We start from the raw sequence: 20,267 nt of genomic DNA on the forward strand, positions 1-20,267 counted from the left end.
TAGAATCAGTACCAGCTGCTGCAGTGATGGTGTCTTCTTTTTTCTTCACTTTCTGTCTGTCTCACTCTTTTTGTCTGTATGTCTCACTCTTTCTGTCTTTCTGTCTTTGTGTCTCACTCTCACACTCCTCTCCGTTCAGTTTGTCCCAGTACATCTGAAGACAGAAACTGCTGATCAGCACCTCCTTTTAATCCTGTTTCAGCCAATCAGCTTCTTAATCCTGCAATTATCTCTAGCAGGACCTGTCTGTCTCTCTGCAGGACCTGTCTGTCTCTGTGCAGGACCTGTCTGTCTCTGTTTCGTCTTTTAACTGGTTCTCTCTCTGAAGACACCAACGTCTCCATGAAGTAAATAACCAAGTTCCTGACATGATGCTGACAAACAACAACAACAATAAACTTTTGTATTTAAAGATAACAGGATTGTCACTGAGGTTCTGTTTAAATAAAGGTTAATGCAGTCAAAAATCACATTTCACTTGATCAGCTGTATGTTTATTATGTTTATTTACTAATTATGTTAATACAAATAGAATAAAACATCCGTCACGGCTTCTGTTATTTTATTATTTTTACTACTATTATTTTGTTTGTTGTATTGTTTTCTCCTGCTGTGTATTTCTGTTTCTCTCACACATATTGTTTTTGTATAATTAAAGTGTTTTAAAAAGAAAGGAAAAGGAGGGGGGGAGACACGTGCCGGGCTGTGACGTCACCGACGGTGGCGGTTAGCGCCTCCGTCAGGACGCACCGGAGGAGTGGAGTCCGAGCGGAGCAGCAACATGGCTGCAGATTACTGGGAGCCAGAGAGAGCCCAGATTCCGTCACACTGAACCGAGCCGAGGACAACCCGGGACCGGCCGAGACGAACCCTCCCGGTGAGTTAACGGTCACCGCCGCGAGCGCCTCGTGTTGAACCGTTTTATTTATTTTTTGTATCAAACACTCACGGAGGAGCAGCCGCTCCGCCTCCGCTGCTATTTATAACACCGTTCACTGCAGGAAATACACGGGTCCCGGTCCGCTGCGCTCCGGTACAGAGTCACCTCCAGGACGGAAACGGGACCACGGAGACCAGAACCGGCGCGAGGACACGGAACCGGGCAGCAACATCAACACGAGCGGCTAGCTGTTAGCTGCGGCTGAACACAGCAACGCTCATGTAGCTTGACTTATTTATGTTAGTGACATCATAACAACGGGCAATGACGTAATAGAGCTGTCACGTAGACAACCTGTCAGTCAGGTGTTAGCATGTTAGCTGTCAGGTAGATAACATGTTCAGGTGATGTTGTTCAAGTGGTGATGTTCAGGTGATGATGTTCAGGTGGTGATGTTCAGGTGGTGATGTTCAGGTGGTGTTCAGGTGGTGATGTTCAGGTGATGATGTTCAGGTGGTGATGTTCAGGTGGTGTTCAGGTGGTGATGTTCAGGTGGTGTTCAGGTGGTGATGTTCAGGTGATGGTGTTCAAGTGGTGATGTTCAGGTGATGGTGTTCAGGTGATGTTCAGGTGATGGTGTTCAGGTGATCTTCAGGTGATGGTGTTCAGGTGGTGATGTTCAGGTGGTGTTCAGGTGATGTTCAGGTGATGATGTTCAGGTGGTGTTCAGGTGATGGTGTTCAGGTGGTGATGTTCAGGTGATGATGTTCAGGTAATGGTGTTCAAGTGGTGATGTTCAGGTAATGGTGTTCAAGTGGTGATGTTCAGGTGATGGTGTTCAAGTGGTGATGTTCAGGTGGTGTTCAGGTTATGTTCAGGTGATGGTGTTCAGGTGGTGATGTTCAGGTGATGGTGTTCAGGTGATGGTGTTCAGGTGATGTTCAGGTGATGATGTTCAGGTGATGATGTTCAGGTGATGGTGTTCAGGTGGTGTTCAGGTGGTGATGTTCAGGTGATGGTGTTCAGGTGGTGATGGTGTTCAGGTGATGGTGTTCAGGTGATGATGTTCAGGTGATGGTGTTCAGGTGATGATGTTCAGGTGGTGTTCAGATGATGTTCAGGTGGTGTTCAGATGATGTTCAGGTGATGTTCAGGTGGTGTTCAGGTGGTGTTCAGGTGGTGTTCAGGTGGTGTTCAGGTGTTCTCTCGATGTCTGTTTTTCTCCCTTTATGTGATTATTTTGTTGATTTTGGTCTCTGATATTTTTGGGTGTCCTCTCCCGTGTTCACCTGTCCAGGTGTGGTCTCCAGGCTGGCTGCCCCGCCCCCCTCTGCATCACGCCCTCCCCTGCCCCCAAGGCCCCCCCTCATGGAGAGGATGAGGAAGATCAAACGGCAGCTGTCACTCACTCTGGGGAGGGGCGGGGCCGGGGTAGGGGACAGGACGCCGAGTGACACCATCACTCAGGATGTGACATCACACAGTGACTCAGGTAACTCTCAGGTGTGCGCTTTGGATTAAAGTTTATGGAATAAGCTTGTGGAAGACTGGACAGGTTGTATTCTGACTCCAGTCTAAGTCCGGTCTCACTCCAGTCTAAATCCGGTCTCACTCCGGTCTAAGTCCGGTCTCACTCCAGTCTAAGTCCGGTCTCACTCCGGTCTAAGTCCGGTCTCACTCCGGTCTCAGTCTAAAAACCAGTCCCTACCGTCTCTGTGAAAAGGAGTTCCTGCAGCTCACACAGCAGACCGGTAACTGGAAGGTTGCCGGTTCGGTTCCTGACTCACAGACCCTTCCTGCTTGACTCCTCCCTTCTAATCTGATTGGTTGGTTGGAGCTATGATTATGATTGGTTGTCTGTTGGACCTATCAATCAATCAATTAATCAAACTCTTGTTTACTTTTTTTGGGGGGCTTTTTATTTTTTCTTCTTTAACCTCATTTTCTTCTTCTCCTTTTTTTTTCTTCGAAATCAACCAACCGTCACCCCTCCCCCGCCCCTTGACTCCTCCCACCCCATTAACTCCTCCCGCCTCATTAACTCCTCCCACCTCTACCTCCACCCTCCAACAAACATCCTTCACTTCCTTACCCCCCCTGTGATTCCTCCCTCACCCACTTAACCCCTCCCACTTCTCCCTGGCCCCGCCCCCTCCCCTCAGAGGTGATGTCGCTCCGTTCCTCCGGCGGTCTGAAGGTTCGGCCTTCGTCCTCCTCCGTTCAGTCTTTGCTTCAGTCGTACAGCAGCTCGCTGAGGAAACCCCGCGGCCTCGGACGCAGCCTGAGCTCCTACCTGAACCACACCACCAGACTGGGTACTGATACTGCAAACACACGTACAAGTACTGCACTACTGCTAATACACACACACACACACACACACACACACACACAAGTATGATATACAGGATATAACAGATTAAAAAGGCTCCATTTAAACAACAGATAAACCGGATCAGGCCGACCTCAACCTCCTCCGTCCCTGTAGCTCCTGTCAGCCACATGTTTTAAACTCATCGGTCCACCGTGTGTGTGTGTTTGTGTGTGTTGTGTGTGTGTTGTGTGTTGTGTGTGTGTGTGTGTGTGTGTGTGTGTTGTGTGTTGTGTGTGTGTGTGTGTGTTTTCAGAGATTGTCCACGAGGATGTGAAGTTGAGTTCAGATGGAGAAAGCGACCCGGCTTCTTCTTCAGACGATGTTCAGAGTCCAGTTAGAGTCAGACTGAGGAACAAGAAGATCTCTACGGAGGTACACACACACACACACAAACACACACACACACACACACACAGTGAAACACACACATCGGTGATGGTTTGAAGTAAAGCCCAGACGACAGCATGTTTCAGCGTGATCTGAGTCGCTGTCAGACTCTTACTTTGAAGTCGGTGTAGAGTTTCTCCTCCGTGTCTTTAAAGCTTCTCTCAGCTTCCTCTCTGATTGGCTGTTTGATCGGTTGGTTGTCTGATTGTTTGACTGGTTGGTTGTTTGACTCTTTCAGTTTAAAGTCCTCTTCCTCTGGAAGTCAGTCTGTCACTTTACTGTCCAGGATGAAGGTCAATATTCACATCAGTCCTGTTAATCAGCTGTGTGTGTGTGTGTGTCTCTCTGTCTCTTTCAGGACATCAATAAGCGTCTCTCGTTACCGGCCGACATCCGTCTTCCAGATGACTACCTGGAGAAGTTTAATGTGATTGGTCCTGCTCTCTTTGAGCAGCCAATCAGCAGGCGGCTGCGTAGAGTGTCTCTGGTACGTCTGTCTGCTTCTACTCCGTCTCATTCTACTGTGTTCTGTTGTACAACACAGATTTTATTAACCCTCTCCTCTCTGCCTGTCTGTCTGTCTGTGTGTCTGTCTGTCTGTCTGTCTGTCTGTCTGTCTCTGTGTGCAGTCAGAGATTGGTTTTGGGAAACTGGAGACGTACATCAAACTGGACAAACTGGGAGAGGTGAGGTCAATTCTGATGGTTTCTGCTGATGTTAAACACGTCCTGAGCCACGTTCTGTCTGATGAAGTTTAATACACCTGTCTGTCCTTTACCTGTCTGTCCCTCACCTGTCTATCTGCAGGGGACCTACGCCACGGTGTACAAAGGTCGCAGTAAACTGACAGATAACCTGGTGGCTCTGAAGGAAATTCGACTGGAACATGAAGAAGGAGCTCCATGTACTGCAATCAGAGAAGGTACTGCAGTACTAATACTTTACTACAGACTGCAGTACTAATACTGTACACCAGGGGTCAGACTGCAGTACTAATACTGTACACCAGCTGTCAGAATGCAGTACTAATACTGTACACCAGGGGTCAGACTGCAGTACTAATACTGTACACCAGCTGTCAGAATGCAGTACTAATACTGTACACCAAGGGTCAGACTGCAGTACTAATACTGTCCTACAGGTGTCAGACTGTGTGTATTTCCTCCCTCAGTGTCTCTGCTGAAGGATCTGAAACACGCCAACATTGTCACGCTTCATGACATCATCCACACGCAGAAATCCCTCACACTGGTGTTTGAGTATCTGGTAAGTGACACACACACACACACACACACACACACACACACGCACACATATATACACGCACGCACGCGCACACACACACACACACACACACACACACACACACACACACACACGCCCACATATATACACGCACGCACGCGCACACACACACACACACACATATACATACATACACACACACACAGAAATAAAATCTTTACAGATTTTCTTGTGTCTTAATGTCTGTTTTTTTTTGTTTTTCAGGACAAAGATCTGAAACAGTATCTGGACGACTGTGGAAACATCATCCACGTCCACAACGTCAGAGTGAGAAAAACTTTATTTATCTGTAGCTCTGTACAGTAGATACTGTGTATTTATACTGCCAATTGTGTGTATTTATACTGCTGATTGTGTATATTTATACTGCCAATTGTGTGTATTTATACTGCTGATTGTGTATATTTATACTGCTGATTGTGTCTTATTTTCTGCACACTGTCCACGCTAAAAAAACAAGGTCAAAACCCATTACATGGCTCGACAATGTGTAGAATGCTGGAGTGATTTTAATTTGAAACGAGTGCTTTTAATTTGAAATGGAAACAGGAAGTCCCAGAATTCGGTCGTTCAGTGGTGTAACTCGGTGACAGACAGTCAGATGCACAGAACGGCCCTGCTGTTGCAGTCCAGTCTTAATAACATGTCTGACAGATTTGACATATGACATGTTACATGTGACGAACATATAAACATGACCACTGCTTCACCATTACTGTTTCTTCTGTCCTCAGCTCTTTCTCTTCCAGTTACTGCGAGGTTTGTCTTACTGTCACGGGAGGAAAGTTCTCCACCGAGACCTGAAACCCCAAAACCTGCTGATCAACGAGCGAGGGGAGCTGAAGCTGGCAGATTTTGGTGAGTCGTCCTGCAGGTTTTGGGGGACTGCGGGACCTCCCCGGACCTCCCCGGACCTCCACAGACCTCCCCGGACCTCCCTGGACCTCCTCAGACCTCCACAGACTTCCCCGGACCTCCACAGAGCTCCACAGACCTCCCCAGACCTCCCCGGACCTCCCTGGACCTCCTCGGACCTCCACAGACGTCCCCGGACCTCCACAGAGCTCCCCAGACCTCCACAGACCTCCTCAGACCTCCCCAGAGCTCCCCAGACCTGACCTCCTCAGACCTCCCCAGACCTCCCCAGACCTCCTCAGACCTCCCCAGACCTCCCCGGACCTCCCCGGACCTCGCCAGACCTCCCCAGACATCCCCAGACCTCCCCAGACCTCCCCAGAGCTCCTCAGACCTCCCCAGACCTCCCCAAACCTCCACGGACCTCCCCGGACCTCCACAGATCCGATATGATGTAACGTTGCTACATTTTCAGGTTTGGCGCGAGCGAAGTCGATCCCAACGAAGACGTACTCTAACGAGGTGGTGACGCTGTGGTACCGACCGCCCGACATCCTGCTGGGCAGCACCGACTACTCCACTCACATTGACATGTGGTCAGTGCTCTAGTACTACTGTATTATAATGTAGTACTACTGTAGTATAATGTAGTACCACTGTAGTGTACAGTAGTACTAATAATACAAAGCTGTTCAAACCTTGTTGCCTTCAATTAACCGAGACTCAAATATTTTACTAGTGTCAAACTAATTAGACTGACCTGTCTGTCTGTCTGTACCTGTCTGTCTCTCTCTCTGTACCTGTCTGTCTGTCTGTGCACCTGTTTGTCTGTAGGGGTGTTGGTTGTATCTTCTACGAGATGGCGACAGGTCGGCCTCTGTTTCCCGGCTCCACGGTCGAGGAGGAGCTTCACTTCATCTTCAAACTGCTGGGTGAGAACAACCAATCAGCTTCTGTTTCATCATCGCTGAGAACCAATCAGCTTCTTTTGTTTATATTTACAGACAAAAACTGGACTGTGTTTTTTTTTGTTTTTGCGCAGGTACTCCAACGGAGCAGAGCTGGCCCGGGATCAGTTCTAATGAGGAGTTTGTGGCATTTAACTACCCTCAGTACAGAGCCGAGAGGCTGAGCAACCACACGCCCAGGTACACAACCGCACTACACACAGGTACACAACCGCACTACACACAGGTACACAACCAGGCAACACACAGAATCCCTTTAAAGATCCTCCATCACTGTTGGTGCACACAGATGTTATATCATAGAATAGTTATGACGCACATTAAGAATCACTAAATTGTCGAAACACCAAATAACAGCATGTTTGTTTGTGTTGTTCAGGCTCAGTAATGACGGAGTGGACCTGTTGTCAAAGTTCCTGCAGGTCAGTAAACGCCTCAAGCGTCTTCATGTTTTTCTTTCCAGAACTGAATATAAACCAAAGTAGAATTACAAAGAAAAATATGACTTTAAATCGTAATAATAATTCATGAAAAAAAAAAAACAGTAATATTGTGTTTTTTCTGCCTGAGATGATAAAACTTCATTTATAATTTAGTTTGAAGGGAAGAAGAGGACCTCGGCAGAGGAGGCGATGCGTCATCGTTACTTCAGTAGCCTTGGCAGCAGAGTGATGTCCCTTCCCGACAGTAAGGCTAACCGTGACCTTTGACCCCATGTCTCACCACGAGTCCGTGATGTCACAAACTCTCTCTCTCTCTCTCTCCCCGTTTGTCGTTTCAGCGACGTCCATCTTCAACGTACCGGAGATTCAACTGGAAAAAGAAGCGACGAGACCAACAGCAGCAGCAGCTGATCCAGGTAACACACACACACACACACACACACACACACACACACACACACACACACACACACACACACACACACACACAAAGTCACATTCTCAAATTTGTGTTGTAAAGTTTTATTTCAACATTATGAAGAGAGATATTAGTAATAACATTCAACATTTATCCAAAAATATCAACTGCCTCACTCGGGGTGCCGATATTCAGATGTTTTTTAATGGGACGACTAATTACGAATATTCAACACGTAACTCTATTTTCTTCTGTCCAGCAAACAGTCCGAGCAGGAGGCGGAGTCTTCTCTTCTGACATCACAAGGAGGCGGAGCCTGATCTTCTGACATCTTCAGGGAGGCGGAGTCTGCTGCAGGACAAACAAAGGGAAACTTGAAAGAACAGGAAATAATGAGGATGTTTTTTTTTTTTTTCCCTTGAAGGAGGTACTACTACTGAATATCAGGAAGTCAAACAAACGAAGAACAAGAAAACTGAATCTAATGTTTATCAAGAGAAGAAGAGAGGATGAACCCCACAGTTTACACAGACAGACGCAATAACGAGTCACAGCGGCGACCTGACCAATCAGAGGACAGCACGCTGTGACCACGGATGGTTTCGGAGCTTCACCTCGGAGAGATATGAAGGGATGAATAAAGTTTCTCCACGAGGTTCTGTCTTCCATTTTCGCCGCACAGATTAAGCCAACATCCGGTTTAAAAAAAAAAAAAAAAAAAAAAAAAAAAGATCCTGGAAAACCTGGAGTTTCAGTTCTGTTGTCATGGAAACACCTGGGAATAGCTGGATACGCCAGGATGTCACCTGAAGCGAATGCTTGTCGGTGATGACATCACAGAAGCAATTGAATGGTTTCATTCAGAGCGATGATGTCACAGGTGACTGTGGTGGTGTTTGTCGCTGCAGGAGAGGTCAGCTTTTCATATTCTGTCCACGTGTTCGTGTTCAAGACAAAACGATAGAAACACGTGACAAAACAGTAGGAAAAAAATTGTATTTGTTAAATATTTTAAATGAAATAGATCAATAACTCTTCATTCATTTGGAAGTTTTGCCGAAATCAAAACTTTTTCTTTTCTTTTTTTTTTATTCAGAAGTAGAACGTCAAACAGAACCTGACTGCAGTAACAGGAAAGAGAAGAAATAGTTTCACATTAAAGGCTGAAGAGGAAGGTTCAGACTTTAAAGGCCTTTATATCTGTTTAGAGCTGCTGCTGCTTGTGTTTCAGTATTCAGTATTACATTTACACTTCAGTGTTTATTAGAGAACGGCCTGCAGAAGAAACCACGTTTGTTCAAACAGACTCTGCAGAAAAGAAACTTTCTTTTATTCTGAAGGTGTGAACCTGGTTTCTGCTGTTCTGCATGTGTGTGTCGTACACTCGGACTTTATACTGTAATACTGTTAATATATATACTAATACTGTAGAAAATCCAGTAACACGGTATATACATGGTAATACTGCAGAAGGACAGTAATACTATAAATCTGCAGTATATATATACTGTCTGCAGTATATGGCTCATCAGAGTTTTTATTTATAGGAGTTATTGATTTATTTATTGCATTTATGTTTACTGGAGGTCAAGGAGTAGGTTTTTATCACCGAGACTGTTGGGACAATGTTGATGTCAGCAGAGCCTCAATGACATCACGACGTGTCGGAGGACGACGCAGGGCACTGATTGGCTGAATTTAGCTTGAACAACAGCAAAGCAAGTTGTTTTCGGTTTGTTTCTACACAGACTTTCAGCAGTCAGCTGACAGCCAAACAACAGTCAGCTGTAGATAAACTACAGTCAGCCAACATTTGTAGATAAACTACAGTCAGCAAACATTTGTAGATAAACTACAGTCAGCCAACAGTCAGATGTTGGTAAACAACAGTCAACCGTCAGTCGGCTGTTGCTATAAGCAAAAGTTAGCTAACAGTCATCTGTCAAAGATTTGTTTGAAGATGTTTTTTTTATTTACAGCTCAAAGTTTCGTCTTTGTGGAAACAAACTCTAAAACAAGAGTTCAGGTGTCAGTGGGCGGGGCTTTAAAAATTTCAGGTAGATTTTCGACCTTTCAGACAGAGTTGGTGATTTCTTTTTTTTTTTTTTTTTAAAAGCCTGTTTTTAGTGTTCTTTTATATTTTTATCAGGTTAAAGAGTGTCATTATTATTTTGTAATGGTTTGCTGTTGTTGCTGACGTGAATCCTTTATTTTTTAGCTGTGAAGAACTTTTTAGCAATAGAGAAATATTCATGAATAAGACAACAATAATTGATCAGAGTGTTATTTGACTCAGAGGAAGCAGAATTTTTAGTCTTGTGTAGAAAATGTCACTTATCTACATGTTTGTATGTGAGGTCAGAAACATTCAGCGCCCATAAATGAATGCACCTCCGCCAGGTTTTCTTGTTTTATTGAATACATAAAAATGGATGCTAATCAGTGAGGTGAAAAATTCATATTAATTGATTACTAATAATTCTCAATAATGTGTAAATTACAAAGTACAGGAGGGGAGAACACAGATTAAAGTGTTAATTAAACAAAAATATAATGGCATGGAAAATAATTTTCTATTTTTGAACTTGCATCCATATGTATTTTTTTTTTTTTTTTAGTTAATTTTGACTTAAAGAAACATTTAAATTGGAGGAGTGATAAAGCAATAAAACGTTGTGGAGGTGAGTTTCCTTTTCAGAGGCGGTAAATCCGAGTGTTTCCTGTGTTTTTACGAATGAGTTTGTGTCGAAGGAAGTGATGCAACGGGGGGGCGGAGTCAAAGCGAAGCTTCTCTTTAAGCCACGTTAGCGCCGAGTTTAAACGAATGACTGCTGAATGTAACTTACAAAACTGTTGATGTGGTCGGTAGTTTTTAACGTTGACGGGGTAATAATGTGTACAGAGTTATTGATTACTAGCGATAATCACAGGTTTTTAATCTGCACGCTGCAGTGTCATCGTTGTTCCTCAGCTGCTGTTCAACTGCACAGAAAACAGCTCACGGATTCACCTGCATCTTTGTTTTTTTAGGAACATAAACTGGTAGAAAATAAGTAATTATCAGGTTTGGGTCGGTCTGATTTGAAATATATAACTGGTGGATTAAACGATCACATATTCATGTAAATCAGACATTTAGGGTTGAGGACGTGGTTTTTTGGGGGTTTCTAGTCCAACAGAGGTGCAGATGCTGTTTTCTCTGCTTTTGTAAAAAAAAAAATAAAAAAAATGAACTAAACATGCTTTGTTTTACCAAAGTTATCTGCAATATAACTGCACTGCATGATGGGAATTCTTCCAGATAACTTCTATGCCGTTCATTTTGAGTAATCTTCCATTTGCCAAGAAAGCACTGCGACGTATCTGATGCTGTTACAGATCTGCATACTTGAAGTACGAGTCCAAGTATGGAAAAAGAAAGTATATCCTGTTATTGTGTATAATTATGTTTATTACATGTATTCTGGATATATTTACAGTATATAAATATACATTAAAAGTCTTTATTTATTATCACTGTTGGTTGTTTATGTTCATCGGTGCTAAAAAACACTCGTCATGTTTGTTAATATTGTTAATTATTTGTTAAATATTGCTAATCGTTGTTTATAAATTATTTTTAATAGTTAATAACATCGTTAAAGACTGTCTATAATATTTACGCTGTCATTTTGAGAAGTTGCAATTCAAATATTTTCCTGAAATTGGCAGCGTAAATATTAAAAACAGTACGTTGACATTGAAATACATAAAATCTCTAAACGAAGGACTCAAGACAATATTGGACAACGTGATAGATTTAACTAAAAATGCCTTAAGCTGCAATACCAGCGAGTGCCACTAGAGGTCGGCTCCAAAAAGCCTCCGGCTCCATAGACTCCCATTCAACTTCTCTCATCAAATCCAAAGTGAATAAAATGTGTCCATCAGTTATCTCGGTGTTGTTAGCTAAAGTCACTCCTTCTTATTAGTTTTCTGGAGGTCCATCTGAAAATAATCCCTCATTCATTAGAAAAGAAGATTCAAGAAGACCTGTTTTTGGGGGCGTGTCTGTTTGATTGACAGGCCTGTGGTGCAGTCAGGTTACAGCTATCGGTGGGCGGGACGTAGTATCTTCAGGTTTCCAATCAGATAAGTCAGAGCCACTGCTTAGCCCCGCCCCCAGCATGTCCAAATATGGTCACTTCCTGCTCCAGAATAGCAAGATGGCGACGCCCCAAAATCTGAACTCCGAATAAGTGTCCACTTTGCGGTTTCCAGGCAGGTTTGACACAATAAAGTCACCGATACCTTGACTTTGATACTGATTCCTGAAAGATACCTATTTTTTTTAATCCACAACAAAAAAATATTACACCTTATGGTACAAATATTTATTTTTTTCATGCAGTTTAGAGGTGGGAGGTTGTAACACAGGTTGTTTTCTTGGTGCGAGAATTTACAAATGTTCCATAAACACATCACCCGAAACTATGGGTAGACGGTACAGTTTACAGTTGTTCCTTAAACGCCTCACGAGCCGGTCATGGTAAACCAGAGAGACGCTTCCTGAGAGGACTCCTCGGGTCTCTGAAGCTCGTCTCAAACAGGCCTGCAGCTCCTGAAGTAAATTAAACCGTATCAACCTGCCTTATAAAGACATGAACTGTCTCCCTGACTGATGACGTTTAATCTCGCGTTAACGGAGCAGAAGTTGTTTGTTCAAACTAAAAACGTGTCGGTGAGCGAAGTTCGGTCCAGTTTACCAGATCGGTTCTTCCTTGTTTTTGTTTTTTTTTAACAACTGAATCTCGGTTTTTTTTGTGTGCTGTAAAATCGTTTTCAACACTTTAGATGAAGTCTGGAAGCTTCTTTCAGATCTGTGAAACCTCTATTTTATTATCTATATGTGAAAATGCAGAAAAAGGACATTCCAGTGCTTTTTTTTTTTTTCTTTCATTAAATCCTCATTTGTTCCGACCGAAGTCAAAACTGGATTAGATTATCATAGAGAGGTTTAAGATGATGGAAAACAAAAAAGGGACATCTTATTACTTTTCCCTCCAAATACTGAGCACATGAAGTGAAAACCACTGCAGACAGATCGAACCTGGACTAGAAAGCTTTCAGCTTCTGTAAAACCCAGTTTTTGATTTGTAAAAAAACCTTTAAGCTATTTGTGTAAATGCAACAAAACAAAAAAAAATTGACATTTCATCACTTTTTCCTACATTTGGCAGCATTCCTTAATTCAGGATTTAGAGTTTAACTTTTCCTTTCCTCAGACTGAAGATGAGACCGGCTCCTTTTGTCCTCCTGTCTTTATGGAGTTTACTTTACTTTCTAATTCAGCATTTTAATTAATAACACCAACCAGTGTAGAAAAACAGGTCCCAGTTTATGTGCATTGCTTTAATCCACCAGTAGATGGCGGTGTGTCCTCTGTTATCTGGTTTATAGTATTTCATTGTTCACACTGGAGTAAAAAATATAACGATGTAAAAAATACTCCACAGATCAGCTGATGTCGTGATTTTCCTGTGGTTCAACTTTCCCATCATGCTTTGCGTCTCCTGGCTGTGATGTAAACGTGAGTTGACGAGGTGGTTTTAACGTGGTGGTCTCAGAGTAGAGTTATCGGTTTCCTCTATCGATCGCGTCGTCTCACTTTGTGAATAATTCAAAAGAAACGACCGCCTTTCAGTTTGAATTCTTCGTCGTGATTCCCGAACGTGTTTTTCTCCGTCGGATCATCTCGATGTTCCATCAGCGAAACCGCGAGGACGACTTCGTGAAGAGAAAATCGTTTCCTCCTCTCGGTGATCAGCTATCGATCGGTGACTGTTTGTATTGATTCGCTTCACAAAATGATCTGCGAGTTGCATTCAGGGACACATGCGGCGAGGAAACAACAGTTTGAGTGCAGAAGTAAAGATTTCGAGTTTTTTTTTTCGTCGTCGACTTCGACAAAAATGTGATGAGCAGCTCGTCTTCGGCTTCATCTTTAAAATGAGCGCCTGCTGTTTGTTCTGCACGTTGATTATTGATCATTGACCCATGGACGGAGTGTCTCTAACGTGGCAGCCCGAAGATCCGTTAGGAAATAAGACGTTAGTCGCAGAAAGCTTTTCATTTTTTTCAGATTTTATGGACGTTCATAGATCGTTTCGCCCGATGCGCCGACGTAACGCCTCGTCGAGCTGCGAGCACGAAACCACGTCTCCGCCGATGTACCGGCTCCACCATCAGGTCCTTCTCTGGAGTTCATTTTCCACCGCAGGAAGTGGGTAGCATCGTTACCATAGTGACGCCACACGAAACCGTCATTTCCAGATGTTGCTGAATGTTGCCAGATGATTTACTGAATGAATGAAGGGTAAAAGTACAAGTGTGTGTGTGTGTGTGTGTGTGTGTGTGTGTTTTAAAAGGCAGATCTCATCAGTCTAATGGGTGTAATTGCTTTTACAGGATTTATTGAACACTAATTAAATCAGAGCGTTAACCTTCTCATTTTCCTCCTGATCTTCATCTTCATCTTTCTTTAAACCGCTCGTCCTCTCCGTCTCACTCAGAGACGACAGGTCCCTTTAATCTACAAGTGGCGTGTGTGTGTGTGTGTGTGTGTGTGTGTGTGTGTGTGTGTGTGTGTGTGTGTGTGTGTGTGTGTCTGCAGTTACTTGGTGTTCTGTATTCCAGTCAGAGAGGCTGAGTCACAATTACGGTAAACAGTATCAGTGTGGAAAACGTGTGTCCCTGTATGTGTGCGTGTCCGTGTCCGTGTGTGTGTGTGTGTGTGTGTGTGTGTGTGTGTGTGTGTGTGTGTGTGTGTCCATGTATGTGTGCGTGTCCGTGTGTGTGTGTGTGTGTGTGTGATAACATGTTCCAGACAATGCCAGACATGAGACAAGGACATGAGAGAGTAGAGAGGAAGATCCTCATCTATCGTATTGATCACTGCATCTTAACCATCGGTACACACACACACACACACACACACATACACACACACACACACACACACACACACACACACACACACACACACATACACACACACACACACACACACACACACACACACACACACACACACACAGGTTAAGTGAATTAGGCCTTAAGTGAGGGAGGCCTTGAAGATGGAGGGAAGGTGTGGGGGGGGAGGGGGGGATGGAGCTGCTGTTTGTTTCCGAGGAAACTTAATTTCCAGAGAAGAAGATTAGAAGTTTAAAGTGAAGACGAGTCCAAATAAGGATTTGGTTTTTTGTTTTTCCTTCTCTTGGATAACTTTAACAAAAACATCAACACTTGAACTTCTTGTGAAACTCTTGATTTTCCTGGAGACCGTGTTCAGCTGGAGTTTCTGTCCTCTTCATTCATTTGGGGTTTATGCAAAACACACGAGGTCAAAAGGGACTTACACAACAGAGGACACGATGCCCCGCCCACTTATAGGGCCTGTCAATCAAGCCACTTTTCAGACCTGAAGCTACGAACTCTTTTCTATCCAGCCTGTGGTTTGATTTACGTCTGTCCGACTGCTGCTTTGTGTTTCTATATTCATAAACAAGCAGGAGGAAGTCAGAATAATAATCAGACACACTGCTGACTGTTACAGAGCTCCAACCGTACGAGCCAAAGAAAACCCCTTAAAAAAAAACAGACCCTCTCCCTGTCCATCTGTCCATCTGTCCATCTGTCCTCCCTCACATCCTCCTATCTGTCTCTTGTTCAAACACACGGAGGAGGAGCGGGGGGGTTTATGGCCGCCCGCTCCGTTTGGCAGATTACAGAAATGCCACATGGCCGTTACAGGCCGACGACCAGAGAGCAGCTTCTCCGTTTAAGTGACGGGGAGGAGGAGGAGGAAGAGGAAGAGGAGGAAGAGGAGGAGGAGGATGAGGAGGAGGAGGAGGAGCATCAAGACAGACTGACAGCGGGGGAAGGAGACGGATGTGAGAAGTTAATGTGTGGTCTGTCCGGTGGAGCTCATTTACATCGTTTCAATCAATAATTTACCAAAAAAAAGATTTCAGACGTGAACCACAACATGTTTTAAAGTTTTAAACATTGACTTTTACATTAAAAGTGTTCGTAGCTTCAGGTCTGTAAAATGGTTCTGATCCAGAAGTGTCTTCAGCTGCAATACCAGCGAGTGCCACTAGAGGTCGGCTCCAAAAAGCCTCCGGCTCCATAGACTCCCATTCAACTTCTCTCATCAAATCCAAAGTGAATAAAATGTGTCCATCAGTTATCTCGGTGTTGTTAGCTAAAGTCACTCCTTCTTATTAGTTTTCTGGAGGTCCATCTGAAAATAATCCCTCATTCATTAGAAAAGAAGATTCAAGAAGACCTGTTTTTGGGGGCGTGTCTGTTTGATTGACATAAGTGGGCGGGGCATCGTGTCCTCTGTTGTGTAAGTCCCTTTTGACCTCGTGTGTTTTGCATAAACCCCAAATGAATGAAGAGGACAGAAACTCCAGCTGAACACGGTTTCCAGGAAAATCAAGAGTTTCACAAGAAGTTCAAGTGTTGATGTTTTTGTTAAAGTTATCCAAGAGAAGGAAAAACAAAAAAACCAAATCCTTATTTGGACTCAACTGGGAAGCTGAAGAAGTTTAGGAAGCCAGGAGTTTGACAACAAAGAGACTTAAAGAGATTTACTGACTTTGTTTTTCAGGGGAGAACTTGATGCCTTTTGAATGGGAGTCTTATTCTTCCTTTTATCCTTTAAAAAAAAAATAAAAACACACACAAAAAGTAATAATAAAAATGAACAAACAATCAGAAACTCAAACACAGACCCGCCCAGTTAATTTCTCCTTCAGCTGTAAACCAGCTCATCTTTTATTCAACCGAAAGAGGAAGCTCACACGTTGATGCTCTTGTTGTCATTTGGCCAAAAACATCATTAAAGGGAAATCCATTTATTTGAATAGATGGAAGAGGATTCATTGAGAGCAAATGAATAATAGAAAAACTGGGTTTAAAATGTTCTCGCTAATGTTGAGAAAGTTGAACAAAAAAACAAGGTGGTGGTTTTGAAAGAGTTTTTACAGAAGAAAATTCAGATTTCATTCTGTTCTGATAAAAACCAGTCGGCCACCAGTAAGACAAGGAAACCAGAGCGGGATGGAGAGAGAGAGTATAAATAGAGGAGGAGGAGGTGGAGGAGGAGGAGGAGGAGGAGGTGGCACGGAGGTAAAGAAGAAGGGAGGGGCCGGAGGTGTCAGGGGAATACAGAGAGCGAGAGAGAGAGAGAGAGAGACGCTTTAATGAAAGAGGCTGATGTCATCGCTCTGAAGCGGCCAATCAGAGCGCAGCTGGGAGGTAGAAGAGGAGGAGGAGGAGGAGGAGGAGGAGGAGGAGAGGCAGAGCTCAGTCAGAAGGGTGTGTTTTATGTACCACTGCAGCATCAGTGCAAAAAGGAAAAAGCCCAGAGGACTGAGGAAGAGGCAGCGGAGAGAGGAACCCAGAAATATCCAGAAGAGGAGAGACGGGGAAAGAAAGAGGAAGGGATCAAAGACAGGAAGAGGACGGAGACACCTACAAGAGGTGAGAGGACAACAATAGCGTCCCGGCGTGCTGCTGAGGCGTAAACGTGTGTGTGTGTGTGTGTGTGTGTGTGTGTGTGTGTGTGTGTGTGTGTGTGTGTGTGTTGTAATCCAGATGTGGGCCGGAGGGTCTCTTGATGATGTCTTACATAATACGAGAGGCAGGTAGGAAACGGCCGAGATGCGTGTCAGCGTTCATCCGAGCTCGTCAGCTGTCTTCACACCTTCTTCTTCTTCTTCTTCTTCTTCTTCTTCTTCTTCTTCTTCTTCTTCCCCCCCACTCAGAAAACACAGCGAACACGAGGTTCATGCCTCGGTGTGGACTGAATCGTCTGTAGGATCGTCTTCATCTGACTTGATTCAGCTTCTTTTTTCTTTCCTCCCTGAACGTCTGCAGCAGCAGCAGCGTGCTTTTAAAAAAAAAAATGAATATTGAATGAAAATGATGCACTAAACAACATTACGCTGCTGAATTATTCACGGAAACGGAAGACTCGATTTCCGTTTCATGGTTAAAAACTCTCAGAGAGAGAGACGTCTGTGTCGGGAAGGATTTAAGTCTGTTTTCAGTAACGACATAAAAATCACAGAAATCCGAGTTGTGTCTTCGCCGCCTGCTGATTTAAACCGTTTTAAGGCAAAACACTGCAGGTGAAAACATTTCAGCTCATAAAACTTCATCACTTATATTAAGACAATTATTTTTAGTTGTACAAGTTTTTTGTAATTTGATGTTTTGTTTTTGGTGAAATGAGGCGTTATCTCTTTAAGGAGGTGTGAATTTGCAAAAGACTTTCCAGCACAGAAATCTGAATATTTTTTTAATCAGAAAATATAGCAACCATGTTTTTTGGACTAAAATGTGATATAAAACAAGCTGTGAATGTTATAAGAACAAACCTCTCTGAGAAATCCTTCAGAATAATGATGTGAATATAACTGGAAAGTTTGGTGGAGATTCAAGTGGAGATTTTACATGTTTAAAAACTCATTTCAACGTCAAATGAAAGAGTTTTTCCTGCTTTCAAGCCAGAAATCTCCACTTCAGCAGCACCGACATTCACCAAACTTTCCAGTTTTATTCCCGTCTGTATTTAAACATTTTTTACCAAGCGGTGTGGTTTTTTTTTTTTATCATTCAGAGCCGGATTTATAAAACTTTTCATTTGTCCTAATCTTTCGTGAATTTTGAGGAAAAATACGAATCCACAAAATGGTGTAAAATAAACTTCTAAATGTGCATTTCTGGATGTTTTAATCTAAAAGAAGACGTGTTATTCAAGCAGAAGAAATCGAACAGTGGCTGAAAGAACATGTTTTATCCGGCAGTGCGGCGTTTTCTCTTCCCAGTAGTTGAGGATGTGAGAGCTGAGAGCCGCCGGGCGGCGTCTGGACTTCCTCATCTGTCACTACAACTTTCATGTCCAAATTTAATTAGAGATTAATGTGCCGATTATCTTTTTAATTTAATCAGCAGGTCAGTCGTCGTTGCTTTAAATTTGTGTCTTCTTCAAATTTCTTTACCGTGACAAAGAAAAATTCTTGGTTTGGCTGGTTTGCTTTTTAAAAAAAAGAAAGAAAAGTAAAACAGTTGTTCATTTTCTGCAGTTTAACTTTCTGAGTGTTTCTCGCTTTCACTTCTTCTCACCGGTTTCCATCCGTCTGTTGACGTCTGGCATTCCTCTCTCGTCCTCGTAGCAACGTCGGTTTGTCTTTTTCTGTCGAAGGTTTGCTGACCGTTATTGCTTTGGCAGTGGATCATCTCAAATTAGGCCCGAACCTGAGAGCAGGAGGAGGAGGAGGAGGAGGAGGAGGAGGAGGAGGAGCAGGAGGAGCAGGAGAAGGAGGAGGAGGAGGAAGAGGAGGAAGAGGTGAAAGGTTCGGCCCAAAAAGAGTCCAAAAAAGAGCAGAGAAGGGAGGCAGATGAAAAGAGAGTCTGGGCTGGCAATACGATGAGAGGAAGAGGAGGGAGAGGAGGGAGAGGAGGGAGAGGAGGAAGAGGAGGGAGAGGAGGAAGAAGAGGGAGAGGAGGGAGAGGAGGGAGAGGAGGAAGAGGAGGGAGAGGAGGAAGAGGAGGGAGAGGAGGGAGAGGAGGGAGAGGAGGAAGAGGAGGGAGAGGAGGAAGAGGAGGGAGAGGAGGGAGAGGAGGGAGAGGAGGAGGGAAAGTTCGGGTCGGCTGGTGCAGGAGGATTTTTTTTGCCCTCTTTGTTTTTTTCCTCTCTGTCTGCTTGGCAGTCGTCAAATTGTCTGAAACCATCTGCTGTGATTTGACTTCCTGAAACATGCAGTTTACAGCGATAATTAGGAGACTTGAAACTCCACGTTTGTTCTTTTCAAAACGACGGACTCGGTTTTTACACCGAGGCCAGACGGACAAACGAGCTAATTAGGCTAACGTTAACATTTTGTGAGTTGGCTTTGAATAAATTTCCATATTGTTTAGATGCTGAAGTTTTAAGAATATATTACACTTTTAATGTCAAACAAACAAAAAGGCTTTGAGGATGAAGAGTAATCAACGTTTTTCGAGTTTTCCGATCGAGCCGTAGCCGCTAACGTTAGCCTAACCTCTGTAGCATCGTCCGGCTACGACACAAACGCACTCGAGAGTTTCGTGGTTATAACACGGATAGTCGCGTGTGCGTAATATTTGCCGTTCAAGAGGTTGAATCATGACAGTGTTATTGCTAGGCAACAGCAATACGGTCGACGTCTAGAAGCCACCGAGGCTAACAGTGTAGCGAGCTAGCAGGCTGCTAACCTGATGCAGGAAATGAAAAGGCCTGAAGACAGAAGGGAAAGGTGACGTCGTTGGAACATCAACATTTGTTGCGTTTAAATGCGGTCGTATTCACCGTGTACGCAAGAAGAGTTCGTGTGAACGGCGCCCTCTTGTGGTAGCCACGACGTCGGAACTCTAAATTTGAAGTTAGCCTCGGTTTCACAGGTTGTGGCATGTTTGCTGACGTTTACAGAAAGGTCAAGGGTCGTGGAAGTTCATGTTTGGTTGGATGTTACGGTAATATATTTTGTCATTTTAGTGACGTAGAGTTTTTTTTCCTAACTTAGATAATAGCCTTCGTCTGAGGAAAATGTTGATCGTCCCA

General features: G+C 43.8%; 1 protein-coding gene across 2 annotated transcripts; it reads left to right on the forward strand.

The window, feature by feature from the left end:
• The first annotated feature begins 733 nt into the window (after positions 1-733).
• Positions 734-11,146, forward strand: cdk16 (cyclin dependent kinase 16). 2 transcript variants are annotated; one of them, XM_069177715.1, is made up of 17 exons: positions 734-877; positions 2,178-2,372; positions 3,043-3,195; positions 3,508-3,626; positions 4,000-4,128; positions 4,271-4,327; positions 4,449-4,563; positions 4,813-4,907; positions 5,151-5,213; positions 5,681-5,804; positions 6,277-6,397; positions 6,636-6,733; positions 6,844-6,949; positions 7,149-7,191; positions 7,366-7,456; positions 7,551-7,628; positions 7,890-11,146. In XM_069177715.1, exons 2-17 carry the CDS (start codon positions 2,249-2,251, stop codon positions 7,925-7,927), a joined length of 1,554 nt encoding a protein of 517 aa, XP_069033816.1. In that variant the 5' UTR covers positions 734-877; positions 2,178-2,248; the 3' UTR covers positions 7,928-11,146. The 2 variants fall into 2 exon arrangements, with proteins under 2 accessions (XP_069033816.1, XP_069033817.1); XM_069177716.1 differs by lacking the exon at positions 3,043-3,195.
• Positions 11,147-20,267: the final 9,121 nt, after the last annotated feature.

The sequence above is a fragment of the Embiotoca jacksoni genome, unplaced genomic scaffold, assembly GCF_022577435.1.
Source record: "Embiotoca jacksoni isolate LCO1_2020_lvr unplaced genomic scaffold, fEmbJac1.0.p SCAF_77, whole genome shotgun sequence".
Lineage (NCBI taxonomy): Eukaryota > Metazoa > Chordata > Actinopteri > Embiotocidae > Embiotoca > Embiotoca jacksoni.